The sequence below is a fragment of the Patagioenas fasciata genome, chromosome 11, assembly GCF_037038585.1.
Source record: "Patagioenas fasciata isolate bPatFas1 chromosome 11, bPatFas1.hap1, whole genome shotgun sequence".
Taxonomy (NCBI): Eukaryota; Metazoa; Chordata; class Aves; order Columbiformes; family Columbidae; genus Patagioenas; species Patagioenas fasciata.
This window is the reverse complement of record NC_092530.1, coordinates 24,627,195-24,650,217: the sequence shown is the minus strand read 5'-3', so window position 1 is coordinate 24,650,217 and position 23,023 is coordinate 24,627,195. Positions and strand designations below refer to the sequence as shown.

At 45.2% G+C, this 23,023-nt stretch overlaps 1 protein-coding gene across 4 annotated transcripts in view; it reads left to right on the top strand.

Annotated features, from left to right (window-relative positions):
- The window catches only part of LOC136106219 (gamma-aminobutyric acid receptor subunit beta-4), an 83,253-nt gene extending 61,442 nt beyond the window's left edge, over positions 1-21,811 (top strand). For 3 of the 4 annotated variants that reach the window (XM_071813586.1, XM_065846438.2, XM_071813587.1), the window contains 5 exons: positions 1,153-1,235; positions 5,489-5,626; positions 7,210-7,362; positions 10,038-10,294; positions 10,786-21,811. In XM_071813586.1, the coding sequence (XP_071669687.1) occupies positions 1,153-1,235; positions 5,489-5,626; positions 7,210-7,362; positions 10,038-10,294; positions 10,786-11,163 (1,009 nt within the window). In that variant the 3' untranslated portion in view covers positions 11,164-21,811. The remainder of the gene's footprint in view (positions 1-1,152; positions 1,236-5,488; positions 5,627-7,209; positions 7,363-10,037; positions 10,295-10,785) is intronic. The other variant, XM_065846439.2, reaches the window with a different exon arrangement.
- Positions 21,812-23,023: the final 1,212 nt, after the last annotated feature.

Here is a 23,023-nt window from a genome sequence, read left to right as displayed (position 1 = left end):
CCCTCGCTTTTCTCTCTTCCAAGCCACAGGGCTCAGAAGATAAAGCTTTCTTGTTAACAGTTCACTGGTTATGCCTACATAGTAAAAATGTGTAGCTTGATTAATGCCTTCCAGATGGTTAATTGAAAAAAAAGAGGGGGGAATGCACCAATCTCTCCCCCCCTCATCAGCACTCTGCACACATATATTGCACAGAAAGAAAACTGCATTAAAGGGTGAGCAGAGCAATACATTTGAGAAACAGGGCCAGTCTTTTAACTCCAAGGCTGTGTTGCCAGGTTGGTTTGCTCTGTCCCTGCTTCATGCCCTCTTCCCTCCTTTATCCCAGCCCAAAATTCTCCATCCCAGAGAGTGATGTTCCTTCGTGTACATGAAACACACACAAACCCTCCTCACAACCTCATGTGAACCCACCACAGGCACCATGCTGCTCTGGCACCTCAAAAACAACACCAATCTTCATTCTCTTCCTGTATTTGTTTTTTGGGGGGAGATGCACACATACACAAGGTTCTTTCATGAACCTTCATTGTGCAATTGGTTGCACAAGAGTTATTCTGTTAGCAGAGCCGTGAACCCGCAGGAGCAGAAGGGTGCATCAGTGGGGTCTGGGCTTTTGGATTTGGCAGCATCGAGGTGCATATGATGGAGTGGGGATGGATGGGGGGCTGCAAGTAGGGTCATTGGGGCGGCTTGGGAGGAAAAGGGGTTGTAATGTAGCCAGCTATTCTCCTCTATAGGTCATTGCTGGACAATTTAATTAATGCATCTTCTGTTTTACAGACGTGTGTCAGCTGTCTCTCACAAACTGAGATGCCTCTCCTCTTCCCCCCCTGCCTGTAGCTCTGCCTACTCCTGGTTCCTTTGTCTCTCTCCAGAGAGAGACAGAGGAGGAACAAAAATCCCTCCCCACCCCGTTAACACAGATACTGCCTTGCTAACGTGAGTTATGAAGGATTTAGGCCATGCAGTTGAGGGTGAGCTGCATCCAGCCCCTCAGTCCCGCACACCTCTCACCATGAATCTCCCTGGTTTCCAGGGAAACAGCGGCCCCAAATGCTGCCTGACTTTCACATCTACCTTTCATTTCTCCTTTTTCTTTTAATTCAAGCAAAAAAAAACACAGCTGATTTTTTTTTTTTCCCCTTTCAGGATCACCACCACGGCTGCTTGCATGATGGACTTGCGGAGGTACCCCCTGGACCAGCAGAACTGCACGCTGGAAATTGAGAGCTGTGCGTATACCCTCTGTCTGTCCCCCACCATGCGGTGCCACCTGCCCTAGCCACAGCTTCCCGCCCATGGCGTGCCTCCCAGGGCTCTTGTGGGTCACCCCTCCTGGAAGATGTCCCCTGGGGAAAGACCAGGGTCCCTCATCCAAACTCCATCCTGAGGGGACCTTGTGGGTGAAATGCCTGGGAAAAAGGAGCTCTAGCAGCAGGCTGGGTATTAATATCACTCACACCCTCAGGGGAAGCCTCCCTTAGCCCCAAGAAAGCCCTGGGAACCTTGTGGCTGGCCTTGCTCTGTACAGGAGGTGGGACCCAAACCCTCCCACAGTTCCTCCCCACCTATGGAAAACCTCTCCTGGCCATGCCAGTGGAGGGAGTCCGGCTGTCCCTCATCAGAATGCACAGCAGTATACCCGCAGGAGCGGTCCAGAGCGGCAGATCTCACAGTAATGATGATGCAGCTTCAGTGGTGATTATCAGAGAATTGCTTCTTTCATAAAAGAGGTCCCACAGCATCCATGGTCAGGAGGCACCGTGCTGCCTTAGCAGCCCTGCCCGCGCCTGGGACCCCCCTTCCTGTTCGCTGCTCGGGTTGCCTGGGATGCGCAGCCACCGCAGCACTTGGCGTGGCGGGTAATGGGATGTAAATTAGGTCCTGCTGGAGGCACTAATGACATGTCATTTCTGGCGCTCCTTAGCATTTTGAGAATAGTTTACGGTACAACCAAGAAAACAGAAGGCAGAGAATTACCCACAGTTCCCCATGTTGCGATTTTGTTCTTAATGGGACATGTCAAGCCAATTTGTTGGTTGAAGCTACATTTCCTTACAATATTTCTAAGATCCACGTGGAGATGAAGAGATTCGATTGTTTCCTTCCTAAGACCTTTTGTCTTCTACACACTTGCACGTTCAAAATCTGCAGGGCTCCATTTTGTTTGCTTTCGAGTCCACGCAACTCTGGAATAATAGCCCTTTTATGGCTGGCTTAAAAATATATATATATATATATAAAATACCAAACAAACCACCAAAATAACCCTCTTTCAGTGCAGGGGTGCTGGGTTTTTAAAGCAGCAGCAGGCAGCTGGGTCTCCTTCCCCACGGCAGCTCAGAGCACTTACCTGCAGGAGGGAAACAGTGCTGGCACTGCCTGGTGATCCCATCTCTCCATTCCCGAAATTGCCCTCACCGCATGTATCTCTGCTGAGCTATGCGCCAGGATCTAACAAAAACCTGATGAGGCAGGCAGCAAACAGGCTGTTAATCTGACATTTTAAGACATCGTATCAATACTTTATGATATTTCAGGTTGAAATGACTAGTCTTTGTGAAAGTTCTTTTTTTTTTTAACTTTTTAAAAGTAAAATGGAAATTTGGTTTTCTTTTGAAAGCTCAGAAATCAAAGTGAAACGTTTATTTTTAGACTGAACAACCTTTTCCTTTAGAATCACTTTAAAAATGGCTTCCTGAGAAAGGTGTTTGATTTCATACTGCATAATGTGATAATAATAAAAAAATAAACCACAAAAATTGGTACCCAATACAAGCAGGTCATAGGATGAATGGAACTGAGCTAGTTAACTGTGAGATCTCCTAAAATTAGTTACTGTAATTTGACATTTTCATTGCTGATGAGGAAGTAAATTTGAAGTCACTGCTGTTAAATTTGTGGATGATGAAGATAGCAGTCTGCGTGGCTTGCTCGTTGCACATTTGAATACCTCCCAATTTGAATACATCCAGAATGCATTTGAAACTGGCTAAATGTGGAGATCTGTGCCTGGGTGTGGGAGAGCGGGCCGGGCTGAGGAACTCGTACCCGCATGAGTATCAACCAGGGGAAAGGTGGTAGGGATGGCAGCCCTGAGCACCACGGCTGGAGGTTTTGTAGCAGGGCTTTAACAAAAAGGGCTGGAGTGAGCCTGCGTTATATAAACCAGGGGAGCTGTGAGTCAGAGCAGGGAATTGATTGGCATCTGAATATGTCACTGCTGAGATGGGGAAAGGGACTCTTGTCTATATTTGGTTTCTGAAATTTAGAAAGGAAGTTGAGAGACCAGAAGAGGTTGAGAAAAGATGCTAAAAAGTGGTTCAAGGGCTGGAGCAGATGTTTTGCAGTGAGAAACCTCAATAGCTCAATCTGCTTTGTTTACTGCAAAGGAGGTGGAGAGGCGACTTGTTTACAGGCTGGGTGCACCTCTGCAGAGGGGGAGTGCTCGGTGGAAAGGGCTTGGTAACCTCCTAGAAAAATTCACAACAACCACCAGTGTCTGAACAGCTGAGCCAGATTAATTCAAATGTAAAATCACACAATGTTTTCGGCTGTGAGAGCGTTGGAGCCGCTGGAATCAGCCACCCGGAGGAGTGGGGAACTTGGCTCTTTCTTGCCACTTTCCACACTTGGTCTCAGCATTCTGGGAGAGATGTCGCAGCCAGATGCAAATATCGCTTCCTGTGCACAAAGCTGGGGTACTCGAGGCAGTGCAACAGCCTGTGACACCCCAGTGTGTGCAGCACATGAGATGATAACCTAAGGGTCCTAAGTCTCTGTGGGCTTGTGGGTGCTTTACCACTTACTGCCATGGGAGCAGGAACATGCCATGGGGGGGAGGAGGTGGAGCCATGGCTTAGCTGATTTACATCAGAAGCAGATCTGCCATGGCATTTGGAAAACAGTTATTATTTTTTAGCACCCATGAATAAGCACAGTAATGACTGAGAGTGCAGGATGTGGGTTTGGAGACTACACAGTCATCAAATAATTCAGTTTGGGAAGAGACCTCAGGGTGTCTCTAGTCCAGCCCGCAGCTCCAGGTAGGGTCAGTTATGAGATCAGACCAGGTTGCTCAGCTCTTTATTCACTCAGGAGCTGCAGGATGCTGCCGTCCTTAAAGGTTCAGCTACGATCTGGGGTAACCCTTGGCCCCTAAGGCTAGTTAGAACTTTTTCTTCATGGTACATTCAACAACCCTTTAGTCCTTTGATCCCGCTAATACACTGGTGCTGGTTTTGGTGGCAGCTCTCGCTAGTGGCTTTCAGCCTTGCTGGGTATTGCTGGCCAAGTGTCTCTGCTGTGAGGGCTTATGGAAAAGGGAGGCTGTCATGCTGCAGTGCAGCTTGTGAATAATAGTTGTCTGTGGGCATAGATGAAGTTCATGCTCCAAAGGAAGCCTTGCACCATGCTGTACTGAAACCTGCCCATACCTTACCACTTCTTTGCACGTGGAGGTGCTCCCATGCAGCTCTGCACTTTGCTTAGAATGAGAGGCCATCCCTTGTGCAACAACAGCTGCAGTGCTCCAAAACCCAACTTGCCACAAGCGGTATTAATTTTTAAGTGGAGATGAATCCTTGCCCATGAGGGCAGTGGGCAGGGCTGTGAATATCACACTGATGGAAAGGAGAGCTGCACGATTTCATCCCCTGAGCCTCATTCCTCATGAGCCCAGAGCATCTGGGAAGTCTTTCTGCTGGGACAGTGGCTTTGGGCTCCTCAGCATTTCCAGCCTGTGCAGACCTATCTGGAGTGTATTGTTTGGGGTTAAAATAAGAGGCTGTACCTTTGGCTGAGTTAACAAGTCCATTACCGTAAAATGTAAGGAATAAGTATTTGTTACCAGCCTGACTCCCTTTCCTCTCTTCTGTTGCTGCTCTTTTCAGCCAGCACTTGGTAAAAGCAACCTCTGATGTCAGAGACTTTGTCCACTTCCTGGCCTTAAATTTTGACAGAGACTGTGTGGAAGAGGGAGATGCTCTGGTGCTCAAATTTCTTTTCAACTGCTGTTGTAAATCTTTTTCTCTCTGGGAATTTTTTAATACATGTTTGGTTTGCTTAGTCCCCACCAGAATGTATTGTGTGGTCTCCCCCTTCTGGTAAAAGGAGGCAGTATTTAAAAAGCAAAATGTCACGTTTGGTTCATTTGACAGAGACTTCTGATGAGCAAGTTCCTGTCATGTCAGCCATGGAGATTATTTAGCACAAGTCAAGGCCTGATGGACCAATTCTCACCGTTTTCTCGTGAATTCTAGCCGGAAGTGGGACTTCTGACCAATTTTTTCCTCTTCTCCTGAGGACTGTAATGCCAAGTTTAGCTGAAGAAGAAAAGAATGTCAGCAGGGATGGCTTATGCTTGCTATCTGATGGTGTGGGCTTTCTTTTGGAGCCTTTTCCAGATCACCTTAGTGAAAATGGGGGTGTCATCTGCTCCAGCTTGTCAGCTTAGTTCTCTCTCTGTGCTTCTTCGTCTCTGCAGATGGTTACACAGTTGATGACATTGTCTTCTTCTGGCAAGGAAATGATTCTGCTGTCACGGGGATGGAGGTGCTAGAACTGCCTCAGTTCACCATTATTGAGCAGAGACTGGTCAGCAGGGAAGTGGTCTTCACCACCGGTGAGTGTCTGCAAAAAGGGATGTTTTGGAATGTGCAAACCTCCTACGGATCAACCTCAATGTGGTTATTCCTCTGAGTCGGATACTGAGGCACTAACTTAGGATCTAGGCTTCAACTTACGGTCCTGTTCCTTTGGAAAAGAGGCATCTTCTGTGGCCAGCAAGTGCTGTTTTCATGTCTAAGTCAAAACACCAACTGAGCTCAAAACAGAATCTCTTTAGAAGGTTCTTAGCTTGTAGCTTATTTTTATGTGGTTTGCAACTGGCTCTCAAAGTTAATGTAGGTGCAATAGTAAGCAGAAGAATGTATCAGTTGAAAAGCAAGTGGTCTATGACCTGGTGCAAACCCATCTGTGCACAGCAATAAAAAGATCTGGAGAGAATATCTTGGATGATTCAGATGCTGCCAGTTGGAAAGTTGGAGGGGTTTAGATTTTGGTTGCTGTCTTCACTTTGATCTGTCATGGAGTTCATTGCCAAAACAGCATGCCACACACCTTTTAAATGGGGCAATTTTCGAAATGCCATGAAATCACAGCCTGAGTCTATCAGAGGTGGTGGCAGATGGTGATGTTGTTACAACAGTGCCTCAGGGGCATGCTAGGAGCAGGGTCCCATTGCAATGGTAATCTAGAGACCCACAACAACAGACAGTATTCCTCCAAAAGAAGTTTGCAATCTAAACAGTTAAGACCTTCAACAAAAGACGGGTGGAATACTGTGTTCAAGCTACGCAAATGGCACATAGAGAGAACATAACCTCCCTTTTTCCCAGTCTAACTCCTTGATCATTAAAGACTGTTGTTCTCTTGTTACTTTAGCTGCCAGCCCACAATTATACCCATGTTTCAGGCTGCTATGTTGCCTAAGGGACAGAGGTAGGAAGGAGGAATGACTTGGGCTTTGTTTCACAGCATAGAGAGAGGCCATGCTCCGTCCCTGTTAAAATGACCTGGCTCCAGTGGAAGAAGAGTAGAAGTACTTATTGTCCTCACTATCCCCATTAGGTTTACTAAAAGATTAGGAGGAAGTTGCAACAACTTGGGAAAATAAAGAAAAGAAAAGAAAAAAGACCTACAGATTAACTAACAGTGCTCCATTTGCATACGAATTTGCCCAGTCTGACCATAACCCATTTTTAGAACAGCACAGGAAAAATATGATTCAGATCTTCATTGCTGTTTGGAGGAAAAGCTAGCACATGAAACACTGGAAAATCATCTCACTGCATCCAGATATAGGGTTGAAGTCTCCTGTGTAAGCATGTATCAAATTGGCACATACCCTAATAGCAATTTCAGCACTGAACAGACATTCTCCAATGATGTCTGACACAATAACGTAACTTATGTAGAGATTCCTTTCTTCTTAATATTCTGAGCCAACTGAGCAGCCTCTGAAGAGTCTCCTTCCAAAAACTGATGACTCTGCAAGAACAAATGAAGGAAAAAGGAGAGTTTTCTCATTATCTCTGCCTCTTGAGAACATTTTCCAAATAAAGTTTTGATTCCTAACCTAAGCTCTTACCATAAATGCAGCCTTGCCCTCCTCTCAAACATCTCCCTTTAATGGCTCATTGACAGGTTCGTATCTGCGCTTATCCTTGAGCTTCCGGATTAAGAGGAACATTGGTTACTTCATCCTGCAGACTTACATGCCATCTATTCTCATCACCATCCTGTCCTGGGTCTCCTTCTGGATCAATTACGATGCTTCTGCTGCACGGGTTGCACTGGGTATGTACCTTTTCACTGCATGTTGAAGGAGGTGTTTTTTTGAGGGACATCAGCTAAGATGGCTGTAAGAAAGAAAGCCACATAGCTCTGTCTTTCCTGAGAACAAATTTCAAATTTGCAGCCAGAATAGCTACTTTTTTGTTCAAAAGTACCAGTACTTCCCAAGCTTGAGTCTATGTTATTTGAATCTGTTAAAGCTCTACAGCAAAAGCATAAATGGCCACAGGTTCTCAGACATGGGAGCTTCTGACATACTATGAGCCCTTCACTCTGGTTTGTTCTAACTTTCTTACATAGAGAAATCAATGTACCTTTTGCTCACCAGATGTGCCAGGAATGCTTAGTTGGATGATAAATGCTGAGGGTGGGGGCCAAAGAGTAGTAAGAATGGTGAGTGAATCGCTAAAAGGTGGAGAAAATAAAGGAAGTGGCATTACACGTTTTTGTGATAGTTTAGGCGCCATACAGACACTTTTTGTAGATTAAGACCTTCATAACCAAGGCGAATGTGGGACAGTAGTTGAAGCCCAAGTTAATCTTAAGCACACACTTCCTTAAATAGGAATGTTTTCCTTTTAAGAGGAAAGAAAATGAGGTCTTCTAAGCAACAGAAGGGAAGTGGGGGTGGATTGCAGATGAGGATTTTGAAGAAGCAGCAGGAGAAAGGGGGGATGGCTGACATATGAGAATGGGGCTGTGTGACAGGATAGGAAGTTCAGAGGAAATAAGAGAGCCAAGGAGGCTGAAGGATTTAATCTGTGAGTGGAAAAAGGCTCAGAGAGGCAATGGAGCACAGGTAGAGGCTGGGTCTTACAGGAAAAGCTGAAGCCTTACATTAGCTCTAGGAGAAGACAGAATTTGAGAAGACTCAGAGAAGGGATGGTGTGTACAAAGATATAAAATGGATGATTTGGCTGTGCTTACTTGGAGACACTGGAGCAGGGAGACAGGGAGGGAATGAGAAGGACATAGTAAATTTAAAAGGTAAGTTGCATTGACAAGAGCACAAAGAGTGAGAGAAGAAAAAGAGACCATGGCAGACATTGCTGGCACAGAAAAAGTACAAGCAGAAGGGTGGACATGAGATGCACAGCTGCTGAAATTCTGCTGACATCTGGATTCAAAGGAGAAGACAGAACAAAAACATTGTAGATCAGAACTGGAACAGCTCTCCTTAAACTATTCCTGACAGTTCTCTGTCTAACTTGTCCTTAAAAAGCTCCAAAGGAGACTCCACAGCCTCCTCTTGGCACTTTATCTCCAGATTTACCTGCCTGTGTAGTCAAAAAGCTCTTCTTTGCTTCTGTCCTAAGTCTCCATTGTAATTTGTCCAGTTCTTAATGGAGATGTGGAGAACATTCTATTCCCCCTTCCTTTGCCCTAGATTTCTGGATATTTAGACTACTGTCTAAATACAGACAATATAATATATTGTATGTATATAAATATATCTCCCTTCTGTTTACTGTTCTGTGAATTGAAGACTATTAGTTCTTTAAATCTTTTATCAGGAATGACACTAAAGACACAATGAGGGTGAAGGGGAAAGAGGACAAGCAGAGGTCCAGGATGCACAGAGAGGTTTGAGAGCCATCACTGTAGAGGTAACACAGAAGAGCAATTTCATTCTTTTTTACCCAGAGGTAAACCAGAAGACCAAATTAAGGTGATGGAGACTAAGCTTCCAACAGGGAGGTAAGGAGCAGGGAAGCAAGAAGAAAAGGAGATCAGCAAGGTAGTAAGAAGAGCATCACAACTGGGCTAGAGAAGTGGGAAAAGAAGACTAGGTTGAAGGGAAAAAGTTACTGCCCCCAAAAAAAGAAGCATGAAGGCTCATTGCCATCTTTTTGAAGGTGGTGGAAGACTGTCAGACAGATCTGAGACCACTCTGACAGTCCAGAGAAGGGAAGAGGATGATAAGAAACCAAAGAAGAGGACTGAAGCTGTGAGAGTAATCATGGTGCATCAGGCTTTGGAGACTGAGTAGATGGGGAAAAAAGTGTTCAATGAGAACAAGAAATGTTCATCTAAGATGCAGGAAATACAAATAGGTCTAAAAAGGAGAGCATGAGAACCATGGGAGAAGTGTGTACAGATGAAGTAGCGAGTGTAGTAAAGCTGGCAAAAGGAAGGTGGGAATTGATGGGGTCAAGAATGTAGATAGAAGCCTATGAGGCAGGCAAAAAAAGATTGCCATAAAGAGGGAATCTCTTCACTCTTTTTCCTATTCATGGCATTGGAAAGACAGCAGATTGTAAATTCACATCAAGGATACTGAGGCATTCAGTAGTGTCCAGGGAAGCCTTACGAGTTCATGAAGTGGGAAAAAGGGAGGAGAAGAGTTTGGGAGACTGAGAGCAAAACTGAATGTGTCCTACCACACTGAGGGAAAGAGGATCAGGAGGACATAAAGAACCGAGGTCCAGAGGATGTTGATCTCCATCATCTTGATGATACTTAACTTTAACATTTTCTCCCACTGTTGGCAGCTGGTTTATTTTCTGCAGCGATTTGTACAGTGCAGCTGGCCTTCGAATAATGAAAATTTCTTTCCCAGTTCCACTGTTTCCATCCCTCTTGAGTTGTCCATCTGGGAGGAGGTATGGGGAAGCTGAGAGTGGCGTTTCAGGAAACCATCTCACCTGAGTAATAGAGCACCTACCCTCTCCTTACAGGGGTCACCACGGTGCTTACAATGACTACTATCAACACCCATCTGCGGGAGACTCTCCCTAAGATCCCTTACGTCAAGGCTATTGATGTTTATCTCATGGGCTGCTTTGTCTTCGTGTTCCTGGCACTCCTGGAGTATGCTTTTGTCAACTACATATTCTTCGGCCGAGGTCCCCGGCAGCAGAAGAAACAGAGTGAACGCATCAGCAAGGCCAACAACGAGCGCCACCGTTACGAGGAGAAGAGGGTGAGAGAGCAGGTTTGTCTCCTTCTTTCATTGTGGCAGGAGAATTCAGATGCTCCACTGTTCATTCAGTCCTGGGTGAGCTGTGGAGCAGACTTTCTCCTCATCATGAGAGATGAACTCCAGTTTCTCTGTCTGGTGATTACTGGGAATTTTTTCTCCTTGATCATTTTGTCATCATCCTCAAGCCAGTCTCATCAGGACCATCCTCTTGCATGGGGCAGGTGTACCCAAAAGTACCACTGTGCCTTTTGGTCCTAATGTGTTGGCAGAATCATGCTAGCCCTCTCAAAAATTTGCTGCAAGCACATGTGGCTGGTCCTTCAACTCCAGCATCGGCGAACAACATTTTCAAATGGAGAAGTCCAGGTTCAGAACTCACAAATGACCCATCCAGTGGTACTGTTACACAGAAAACTGTTCAAAATCATTCGTGATAGCGTGGCCCTGAGTCTGTCGTGCACAGGTCATCACTGCTACCTTTCTCTCTGTCTTCCCTGTTCCAGGTTGATCCTTATGGTAACATCCTCCTCAGCACTCTGGAGATGAACAATGAGCTGCTGGCCACGGACATGATGAGCAGTGTTGGCGACTCTCGAAACTCTGTCATGTCCTTTGAAGGCTCAGGAATCCAGTTCCGCAAGCAGCTGGCCTCTCGGGATGGATTTGGTCACCACCCAACCCTGGACCGCCATGTCCCGCTGACCCACCATGCCGCAGCCCGCAACCGTGCCAATTGCCGTCTCCGCCGGCGATCGTCTAAGCTGAAGCTCAAAATCCCAGACCTGACAGACGTCAGCACCATTGACAAGTGGTCACGAATCATTTTTCCCATCACCTTTGGATTCTTCAACCTTGTTTACTGGTTGTACTATGTAAATTGATGCCTGCAGCCTCCGCGAGAGATAGGGACAGACACTCAGACAATGACAACACAGGAGTGTTGTGGTCTTTTGGGTTTGGGTTTTACTCTTTACTATCATTATCGTTTATTCCTTTGATTCATTAGGTTATTCTAAGCTTACTCTTCTCTTTTCAGCACATGTAGAACCACGGAGTGTGGGGGGGGAGGGTAAGGGAGAGAAGGGCATAAGGGAGGGGTTTGGTTTCAGGGAGGGATGTGTTTGTCTTGATTTTGATTTCCTGTTGAAGGACTTAAACCATTCTTTAAAAAAAATCACCAAAAAAAAAAAGAAAGAAAAAAATACAGAAAAGAAAAAAATCACAAAAAAATGTTTCAAAAGAGGTGAGGGAGGGAGACTTGAAGAAATTGAGTCAAAAACTGGTGATGCTGGTAGGTTATCTTTGGCTGTGCTCACTAATGCACTATCGTCACTTCCATTTCACCACTGAATTTCATCTTTCTCTTCTCAGTATTATATTTTTTAAATTTCTTCTGTCACCGCTCTTAACCCCTTCATGGTTATTCTTTCATGGATTCATGAAATGGTGGGGGTTCATTCTCTTGCTATGAGATTTCTCTTTTCTTTTTTTCTCTCCTTCTCTCTTGCTTACAAGCCTAAAAGAATCTTTTAAACCAACAAATAAAAAGAATATTTATTTTGGAAGAGTGGGGTGGGGGGAGGACAAGGTAATTATTTGGGAGGGAAGGGACAACGTGGGGTTATGGGAGGGTGGGAGGAGGGAGCTTATAAAAAAAAAACAAAGGCACATTTGCAAGTTGCCTTTTTCCACCTTCAGGAGTTTGCAAGCTGTTTTTCCTGTGTGAATGTGTGTATGAATGTGTGTGCACATATACGGATGTGTGTGCGCAAGCATGTTTTCTGGGGAGGGGAGCTGGGGAGGGGGGTTTTGTAATGTCTTTTGTAGAAAGAGAACACAGATGACATTGAACCGGCAGTGTTTTGGGGGGAATAGCGGGGTTTTGTTTGCTCATTGGAACTTTGTGAGGTTGGAGGTTGGAGTCCCAGCTTGCATTAGAGACAGAGCTGGGGAGGTAGATCATGCAACTATAATACTTACTGAGGAAGGAGGGGGTTTTGGGGATCAACAATGGGACAGTGCGGCTGTTCACTGCTGGCATCTGATCTCTAAATAGACTAAACTGATTCAGTCCTGAAAGGAGGGGTTTTTCCTAATCATTCCCACCCTGCATCTTTCTTACTGAATTTGGGGAGACAAGCAATGCAGGACTCTGAAAACTCTTCCCTCTCTCTACCTGTTCCTTGTGCCAGACAGGGGACACTGCACTCTAGCCCACTAAGTGACCATAGCCTACGACAAGGTGAGGGAAAGGGGGGATGTCATTTAACTTTGTGCTTCAGGACGAAAAAATCCAGAGCTATTAACTATCCGCCTTCCTAAGAAGTTCAGAAGCAAATGGTGGGCTGGTAGCCTCTGATCTGTACTGCTTCTATCAGGCCTTGCTTTATATCTGTTAATAAATGCGGAGTGTAGACAAGAGCACCCTGTGTCCCTTCTTGCAGAAAATGCAGCTAAGGATGCAGGGGAGTTCCATGGAGCATCATCCCTCTGGAAGATGATGGTCTTCAAAGACTGGGCAGGGTGAAGGTTGCAATGAAAATGCTGAGCTTCTCAGTGCTTGTGGAAGCCCCCAAATCTATAGCAGCTTCCATTCACAGGCACTCGTTACAAAGGTACAGAAGGTTAACTTGGCCTGGGACAGCAAGGTCAACTTTTTCTAAAGGAGCCAGTGACTTTCAGGAAAATCATTGAATTGTTGGCCACTTTGGCAATCACTAATGATTGATAATCTCCCTTATAATATTAATAAAAGCCATGAAAATAATAAATTCACAAGTGCAAATCTTTAACCCTAGGGACGTTGTGCCATTTCTGGAGTTAATGATGAGAACCTTGTTCTTACCTGATGGAGGTTTTTACATGCTACACACACACACACACACTGCCTTGAATCCAGCCATCCCTTTATTTTCCTGCTAGCATTCTCTTCCTTTTCCCTTGATTCCCACTGCTTGGGAGAGCACAGTGATCCTCTGAGACCAGGGAAACTTCTGTTTTTCAGATGACAGATGCATCTAACGCACACCTTTTCATTCATTAATTTATGTCCGTACAGTGCTATGAAAATGTGAATCCCTCTAGGTCTGACCTAGTAACATATAAGTCATGAAAAGTTTTGTCTTGACTTGGATGAAGCAGGATCAGGACTCATCAGAGTAACAAGTATTGTTTTTTTTTATATCAGTACTGTGTCTTATGCATTTTCCACTAACAGAATCCTAAACATTAAAGTAGAGCATCCATCTTTGTCATTCACCCCCAATCTCTGTCTCCTGCTCTCATGATCACGCTTGTGCATTCAGTCCAGACCTCCCTGGACTCACCAAGGTTTTTGCACAATTGTTAAATCAGACTTAAATTCCCAGCTGCCCTGCAGAACAATCTCTTGCTTGTTTCCCCATTTAAAGCAATGCTGTTGAAAATGATTCTTTCCCCAATATCATTGCAGTTCATGGTCTAGATCGGTCTGTATAGGAATTAGAGTCTGAAGAGTGAATGGAGCTGGATGATGGGGCTAGGGCTGGATCGGGTAGTTTTATCTGCCCAATATGCAGGAAGTTAAAGCTTTACCAGTTGAGAAAGTTACGCTTTCTAGTGGGATTCGATTTGCAAATGGCTTTTAAATGTTTTAATGGAAGTCATAAAGTTGCATTTTATGACATCAGCAGTATAATGTAGGTGGATATATGCATGTCAGATGACTGCAGTTCCCAGATGGAGATTGCCTATCAGCAGGTTGAATTTTTAAGGGGAGTCTAACCAGCTGATTGATGATTAAATAAAATATCTACGCACTTACCCTTTATATATATAATTGCAATGTAAAGGGTGGTCAGAATGATAGAAGGGGAAAAAAAAAAAAGAGGCAGTTGTAAGAAGCCTAGCAAGAGTGGAAGGAGAACAAATGGCCATGTGGTAAGAAATTATGAAGCTGAGGGAGATGACTCAGGAGCTCCAGTAATTTGATAGTTATAGTAGAAGCCTGACAAATGTGTGATAGGAGCTAGGCACCTGAAAGCTCTCTCGGCTGGTCCCAAAGACCAGCAGGATCAGCAGCACAGAGGATGCAAAACCCATTTGTGCTCTTCGCTGCTTGCGTGCTGAGCCCCACATGGGGTGGGTCCTGCTGACCCCATCCAGCACTCTGCAAGTACAGCCCAGGGCCCCCAGCAGCTGGAGATCAGGCACAGGGGGGCTCTGTTCAATGTTGTTTAATATTTGTGGCTTCAATCAGAGATTGAGCCAGGAATTTCACAGTGACAATCCAAAAGCTTTCCAGGGAAAAAGCACTGCTCATCTGATTTCTTCACCTGCTGGGACTGCCAGCCAGGCTCCTTTGCTATTGCCTTGGTTCTCTGTTGGCTGGGTTCTCTTTCTTATCAGAAGTCATCCTAGTTTCTCTCTTCGAATGTTTCTGACCTGGTATTACCAAGTCAGTTTTACTTCATAGAGTCAGTTTTAGTATATCCAGACATCTGGACTATTTGGTCCTACACAATAATCTTTGCCAAAGAGTGTGCGGTCAGGACTTTTCACAGTTCAGGAACTGCCTTATAATTTCTGGTGATGGGGCAGAAAGCTGGAGAACAACTGAGTGTCCTGTAAGTCAGATGGGTAATAAAAAATGTGTTCTTGTACAGGGGTGAGAGAAGAACACCGAAGGCCTTTAGAAATGCCCTCCTCCAGAACTGAGGTGGCACCTCCATTTTGCTCCTCCATAGCTGTCTGTGTCCACCCCTAAGAAAGGCAACAAACCCATGTCTTGTTTTGAGGTCCAGTGATCCAGAAAGAAGATAGTGGAGAAAAATAGGTATTTTAATCATACTCAAGGATCAGAGGTTTTAAGCCATCACAAGTATGAGGAAAGGAAAAGCAGGAACATCTCATGCAGTGAGTTCAAATCTCGTATTATTGAAAAGTCAAGGGGATTTCCATGCTGCAGCTCGTGTGCTCGCTGCTGTCTGCCTTTTCTTTGTGAAGGGAGAGCAGTGGGGACAGGGGGAGGAATGAATATGAGTGCTGTTCCAAAGCCAAGCTGCTTCTGACTTCTGCTGCAGTGGTAAAGGAGGCAATTCTGATCGGGGCTTGGTTTATTTGCAGCTTAGGGCAGGATTGCTGCTTGCTGGGTTATGGTTTTTTAGCAGAGATTGTAATAGGAGCATGAAGGATGCTCCAGGCTGCCTGAGGGAGCTGGGCTGGGGGAGAATGTTTTGCACCTTTCCCATGCATAACAGCCTAAGGCAAGCATGTGGAGGAGGAGAAGGAAGAGGAGAAATAGGAATGAAATTTCTCTCAGGATATACATGGCCAACACAACTCTATCGCTTCATTTTCTGATGCTGTATAGTGCTGTCACTCAGGGACCTTTAGGAACTAGGACCTTGGGACTGTAATCCTACCTGTTCCCCTCTTATCGCCCCTTTGCCTTGAGTATTAAGAACTGAAAAGAGAATGAGAGAAAGAGCAAAAGAGGAAAATAAGAGCCCTGGTAGCAAACCCCTGCTATTCCATGGGTGAAAATAAAGCTTTGGCTACTAAGGTAAAAGGAAAATGTATACCTTTATATTCATGTCTTCAAGCATAAACCAGCTCGTAGTGTATATAGGATAAGTTCACAGTGCATGAAACAAACAGGACTGTAGGTCTTAACTGACATCCAGCTTTCTTGCATGCACATCCGACACCACGCCAGCAGCTTATGTCTTGCAAATAAGTAGGGAACCTGCCAAAGCTTGGCATTTCCACTGTCCAATGGACAGCACATCCCCTTCCCAGAAACAGCCATGTGGGGAACTGATCCGGCCAGTCTGTTTGACCAGATCTGCTCCAGGGGCTCTGGCAGGAGGAGATAAAGGGTGGGGGAGGGAATTGGCTTTGTTCTTTTCTGGGCAGGAGGAGAAAGGGGTTTTAAATCTCTGAGCTGTTACCAGGCAGATGAGAAACCTCTGGAGCTACAGACCAAAGGACAGTGGTTTTAGGGAAGGTGGTTACCAAAATCCTGATGGAGAGGATGGTATGAGGAAGATGTTGTTGGTAGGAGAGAGCTGTAACTTTGGAAGCAGAGCAAATAGGAGCGAGGTAGTGAAAATATATGTGCAATACAATAGCTTTGAAGGAACTGGAGCACTGAAAACCAGGGACCTCCACTGAGTCAGGCTGGGTGCAGCTGCAGGCAGCGCTCAAGGAAACCCAGCTGTGGCAGCAGTCCCCAGTGGGCAGAGACCGTGGTCTCTGGGAGGTGGTGAGGTCGAGAACAGGGAAAATAGAGGGAGACTGTTGGTACACCGCCATCAGTACGAGCTCAGTCCCTTTAGGCAGGGACAACTATTTGCATCTGGACAATGTTGCAGGAGCTGGGCTGGGATGTGTGGCAGAGCGACCGCTGCGCCAAGCTGAGGCAGTGGCTGAGCTCTACCCTGGTGTCAGAGATCAGCGCTAACCGGGAAGGAATGTCACGTAGATTATCTAATGCTTTCTTGGAGGCGAGGCTGGACTTACCAAGCAGGGTGGGATGTCTTTACAGTAGACATGGAAATTGGCTTGGGGGGATAGGTTGGGTGAGAGAAGCGAAACCTATGTTCTGGAAGCAGGACCTAATGCAGGTGCTGGGAAGGGAGGGAAGATATAAAGGAGGGAGGGGAGCAGAGACTGGGGAGAAGATGTATATAGTCTTGAGGCTTGGGTTTTATTTTTCATTTGGTGGGGTTTTTTGTTTGGTTGGTTGGTTTGGTTTTTTGTTTATATTTTTTTAAATGTTTGATTACAAATGTCTTGATGTAAACCAAATAAAAACGGTTCTGTACATTCAGAAGTAAAGAACAGCTGAAAGGTGACAAGTGTAATAAAGAAACACTGTCCTCCAGGCTGATACTATAACACATTTCCCCAGACTTTTCCCACAGGGGTTGAAGGGCAAATCTGCACCTGCATGGAGGCACGGGCTGCTGGGATGGTGACCTTAGGGCTGGCTCCCTGATCCACCTCCAAGCACAGTAAAGAAGAGGTGGGCAGTAGAGGTGGAAACGATGGTGTGTAAGTAATTTTACAGTGTTTGATTCCACCATTCCTAGGGCCAGTGGGAGAAGTCTGTGTATTAGACTCTAATCTCTTGGGCACATGGTCTCTTCCTGGAGAGCCACCCTGCACTATGCCTTACTCTCCCTTGGAACGTAGTGAAGGAGATGATAATAAAATCAGCTATCACTTGTATGATGACGTAATGCAGATGGAGTAAAGGCAGTACGAGCCTGAATTTTATTTTAGAAGATTTTGTTGCTGTTGCTGCTTTCCACCTTGTGACTTAGTCTAGGGTGACAAGTGTTAGGAAATGATCAGCTGCTTAGAAGAGGTACCAAGAAGCCCTCTATGTGACAAAAAAATATATTAAGACCCTTTGCAATTCAATAGAATCTTGTCGTGGGTTCCGGGTTCCTTTGTGAAGGATGGGTTTGGAAGACAGTACAAAGCCGGGACCTTGTGTTAGGCTTATTTATCTGTTTAAGTGGCCATTGGCCCTTCAGAGGCACATTCTTTAGCAGAAGTACAGAAGGTCGGAAGTACAAATGAGTGGGCTCAAGTGTAGGTCACTGATTGAATTTGAACTGAGGGACACCTGGTTTCCATGCAGCTTCCACTTAGCAGAAATGAGTGATGTGGAATATCAAGGATGATGATAATAGTGGGTCTGAGCCATATGAGTAACCCTCTGTGTTACGATCTATCTTTATCTGGCCTGGGAAGAGTGTTAAGGACAAAAAGCAGTATGAGAAATTGCTTGTCTGTCTTACATTTAGTGCTTTGGAAAAGCAGAGAGCAGTCTTGCCTCCGTGGGGCAGAAGTGTGGCTTCTTTCTACAGCTGGGCCAATGAATCTTGTATTGTTTGTGTTACTGCAGTGAGGCTATAGAAAAAAAACAGTAACAAAACTAAACACAACAAAAAAAAAGTTCTGTGAAGACAAACCAGAGGGAAGTCTCAATCCTCTTAGGAAAGGCCATCCTTCAGCAGTGAGACTTCACTGCATCTGCTACTCCAGCTAGAGCACATCAGTATGGTGCAGCCACACAGCCCTGACTCAGCCATTTCTGCTGATGTGTATGCCAAGAAGGACGGGTGGATAAGCAAGGACAGGTGTTTTGCAGAGACAAAACAAGGAGTTGTGTGGGCATGAGCTCCTGCAACCCATTGTGCTCTAGACTAGAAAACCCTGGAACAAAATGTGATCCCTTGTTACAAGGAGCTTAAGCTGTCATCATCCTCCCACTAGAGACAATGGACACAAACCATCCCAAACGTCCTGCTCTCAGCTCCATACTGGGGGCTGCCTATTCCCATCCAAGATAGCCAGAACTTGCCAGTGCCACAGGCAGAAAGCTCTTGCAGAGCGGTATTGAGTATGTGTGTGATAAAGTGGGGAGATGAGAGCTGGTAGACCCTTTTATGATACAGGGATGAACATTTTATAATTTGCATAGGTTGAGCTTGGCATTTGTGCTGGCAGACTTTTCTCCCAGAAAGAATGAGATAACACAGTGGTGAGTAACACTATTTTTTTGAAGAGGGTGATAATTTCTCTTCCAGTATGTGTTTTAAACAGTAGATCGGTATTGATTTGCCTTCTGTAAAGGTTAATGCCTCCTAGCTCTCAGTCCTATGCCAGCTGCATGACATGAGCAGCTCCAGGGTTAATTGCCATACTCAGTTCCATGCTGGGTCCAGGTCTTATTTGGGGACCTAGTTGGACACCCAGTGGGCAGTGTCTAGGCAAGGAAGGTTAAAGATCTTTTCCTTGACTTTCCCACCCCTTTCCCGTGTCTTTGACCGCAACGTGCTTCTCTGGGTATGCTGTCATGTTGCTCATGCTGCCCAGTTTTGCAGAGATAGTCCTGGTACTGCTGAGCCCAGTGAGGAGGGCTTGGGGACCAGGAAGGAAGGAAAACATGACTGCCTTTGTTGTGATGCCATTGCCTCTTGGGGACTCAAACAAGGGGCAACGGCCTGTTTTTCAGCATCAGGAACACCCTTTCTCAGGTTAGGAGAGGCATTTCTCTCTGTGGGTGATCTCAACTCTTCTCTGCAGAGAAAGGAACCAGCATTGCCTCTTTGCTGACAGATGCCCTGCCCTACACTGGGACAGACTCGCTTGGCCCTACTCTATGCTTGAGCAGGTCCTCTTTGCTTTTACCTGTAGGGAATGGTGCGTTTGGTTGGTCTCTTCTTTCTCATCACCATCCTCTGTTTGTGCCCAGGGCCATGGAGCCTGTGCCGTTGCAGCACGAAGCCTTGCTGAGGCGATGGCCATTCCCAATGAGACCAGATGGTTTCAGTGGTGAGTGCAGGAGACGCGAAGGTAACTCCTCACTGCAACAGTGGCTGTTGTGCGATATCGTGACACGTCAGGTGCAAAGCCAAAGAGGAGGCGCAACTCATGAGAGAGCTGGCGCTGGCACAGCTGGAGATGCTTAACCTTGCTTCTTCAGAGACAGTGACCCACAGGATCTGAAGTCCTGGGGACTGTTGTGCTACCTGTCTCAGGGACATCTGGGGACCCATCAGGGGTATTTTGAACAGGAATGTATCTTTTGCTAGAGCAGCTTCCAGGCTGGTCTTACATCTCACCAGCCTCATGCCCCATGAATTTGGAGGTAGAGAGAAGGGACACATGTCCCAGAATCTTCCCCTAGGCAGTGACTGGGCAGAAATCCCCATGTTTCAGCCCCTGTTAAGGCTAGGTGATGATGAAGGAAGAAGTTAACAAGGGAGGTGAGGTTGCCCCAAAACTTCCCGTCTCCCATTTCAGTTGTACTGAAGCAAGAAAGTGATGGGCAAAGCAGAGACACATGCTGAGATTAAACCTACGCAGTGCCCCAGTCCAGTAAAGCCCAATCCCTTGCTCAAGTCAGAAGCAGATCCGACACCTGCACATCTGCTTAAAATCATGCCTGGATCCCACAGCTTCATTAGGTTTGGGCCAATGGGCTTTGCAGGCCAAAAGGGAAGATTCTAGAAAGGCTCTGCAGTTGTCACAAAGAAGCGTTTCTAACATTTAGAAAGATTAATAGCTAGAAGAAAATGGAAAACCTGAGAATAAAGGAAAGCCTCAAGAGTTACCCAGAAACACCCCATCTGTTGGCAAGTACACATGACCCTGGTGGAAGGACCATTGTCCTGTCTGCAGTATTTTCTCTTTCCATTGCCTGGCATGTCATAATATTGTGTATTTGTGTGAAATCACATCCCTTTTCAGAAGAGAAACTGGTTTCTGAAGGACAAATGCTCTCTCATGATACGCTCACTACAGGGATGCTATGCCAAGAGGGATGAAAACAAACAAGATTAGACCTCTAAGGCCGGGACATCCTTTCCAGGAAAATCTAGACCATTTACGCCAACGTATCATCCTCCCATCCTCATCCATCTTCCCCTCAAAGATGAAGAAGCTGTAACGTCTTCTCTAACTGGGGACATCTTATGTGGCCTGAAATTCAGACAAACGACTAACTGAACAACAGTGACGACAGGACAGGGAGATCAATGTCAATGTATATTATCAAAGGGACTGCTGTGAACCATCTTAACATACTATGAGTGGCTGCATTGCATCCTGTACAGTGTAACAAAAAAGAAAAAAAAGAAAAAAGAAAAAAAAAAAAAACAAAAAACAGAACAAACCGACCATTTTTATGATCTTTAATTTGCATTTTCTGCATGGAATAAGACCTTGATCCTTGTCTTTTTCACAAAAGCAGATTCTGCTTTAATGTAAAAAAAAAAAAGGAAAGAAAAATAATGTTTCTAGCAAAGTGATTTAGATGTAGAAATTTTTGTAAAAAAATAAAAAAAAAAAGGGGAAGAAAAAAAAAAAAGGGGAAAACAACAAAGAAATAAAATAAAATGACCTAAAGAGCCATCTTTGTCTACTCTAGAGGTGGGAAGGTGCGACTGGTGGTGGCACTGTCTGCTCTTAGAGCCGTCCTGTGTCAGAGGTGCTGGAGGAGGCTCCGGGGAGGCCGTGCTCACCAGTTACTGCTGGCTGCTTTCAAAAACTGTCTCCTTCATCTTCTTTTGGGGAGATGGGGCAGAGGGAAGGTGGGAAGGGGCAAGGAGAGTTGTTTGATTTTATTTTGGGCTTTTCATTTGGGATATTTTTTGTTCCCGCAGTGACAGTTTTTGAAAGGTGATGATGAACAAAAGTTAAAAACAAACAAACTTAAAAATAGTTTACAATTTTGTACAAACCGTTATAAATACTAACAACAAATGTTTTTAAAAATGGTCCATGCCAGTGCCAAAATAATGTAATGTGTACATTCATTTCTTCTTTTTTTTTTTTTTTTGAAGAAAGCTGTTAAAACACAAAAAAATATTTCTTTTTTTAAGAAATGCTGTATGTGGACATAAATGTACTTGAACGCTGTTAATTATTAATTGGTTAGGAATCTTTCTTGGGCTTTTGGGTTTGCTTTTCTTTCCCTACCCAGGACAAAAGTAACACATAAAATACAGCCTTTGAAGGAGAAACAGTCAACTCTTTCTCTGCTGCTTTGAATGTTCTTACATGTTTCCACTTTCAAGGCACCATTTTTAGGCCAAATCTGTATTACTGACTTCTGAAAAGCAAATCAACCTTACCATCCAGAGGACTCAAATTTGTCCTTAACTTTAACCATAACTACAGTGATACCATTTCAAATGTGTGTCCAAAGGACTTTGCTAAGACTTAAACAAAGTTTTCTGCATGTCCAGGTGTTCTGTTGGGTTGAACAAAGAGCTGGGGTATGCACAAGCTCTATGACGCTGCCTAAAGCAGAAGGAAAAATTAGAATAAACCCCCGGTCTTATTTTTCCACCATAAGGTGAGTGACTCTAAGCGTGAAGAAAAAAGGTCAGAGATGGCATTTTCAAAGGTTCCTGAGTCCTGTTTCCACAGACAAAGTACTCAAGCACTTCTAGACTTTGCCATGCTAACAAAAAGTGGATTAAATGGGACCATTTTCAGAAATGACTGATGTACTTAGAGTAAGGCCTTGAGGTATTTCGTTTAGTAGGCTGAGTCTTGAGCTCCCAAATTTCTTTTTAAAAATTTAAAAGCCTTGGCCTTTTGAGGTCATCTAGATGACTTCGGATGTGCAAGTCAGGCTGTCCGCACAGCTGTTGCAGAGTGGGCGAATGAGTTGAGCAGCCAGGGTGGTGTGGTGTGTCAGCATCACTCAGCAAGGGGCTGTGGTGACACAGGGGGACACTGTTAGGGAGGTGGGACACACGGTCAGCTGTGATCACAGGTGAAAAGAGGGACCTAGCTTTGATGTCCACACATCCCTGTGGTGCAAAGCGATGTTTCCACCCCAAAGTCCCTCACTGCAGCCGCACTGGGTGTCCATGCTCTATCCAGGCTGCATTCTTCACAGCTTGGTCTGCTCCACTCATCTGTGGCTTTATGCTTTAAGCATGCACCTAAGGATTAAAAATACAGGGAAAGTGAGCAGTGCAGAAGCACTGGTGGGATACTGGAAGTCTCCTTGCCACAGGCAGGACCACGCTCGCACCCCTGAAGCAGAGAGATGCTGTCTCTCTCACACTCAGGCAGGAAAATATAAAAAATGTACACTGCTTAATATGCTCTTAGGGGGCATTCAGGTATCTGTACCTTTTCTCAGCTGGGATCTGTTGCTAATGGGATCTCAGGAAAACAATCGTGTTAGGAGCTGCATTCAGCGCTCAACATGTGACATGCAGTCCT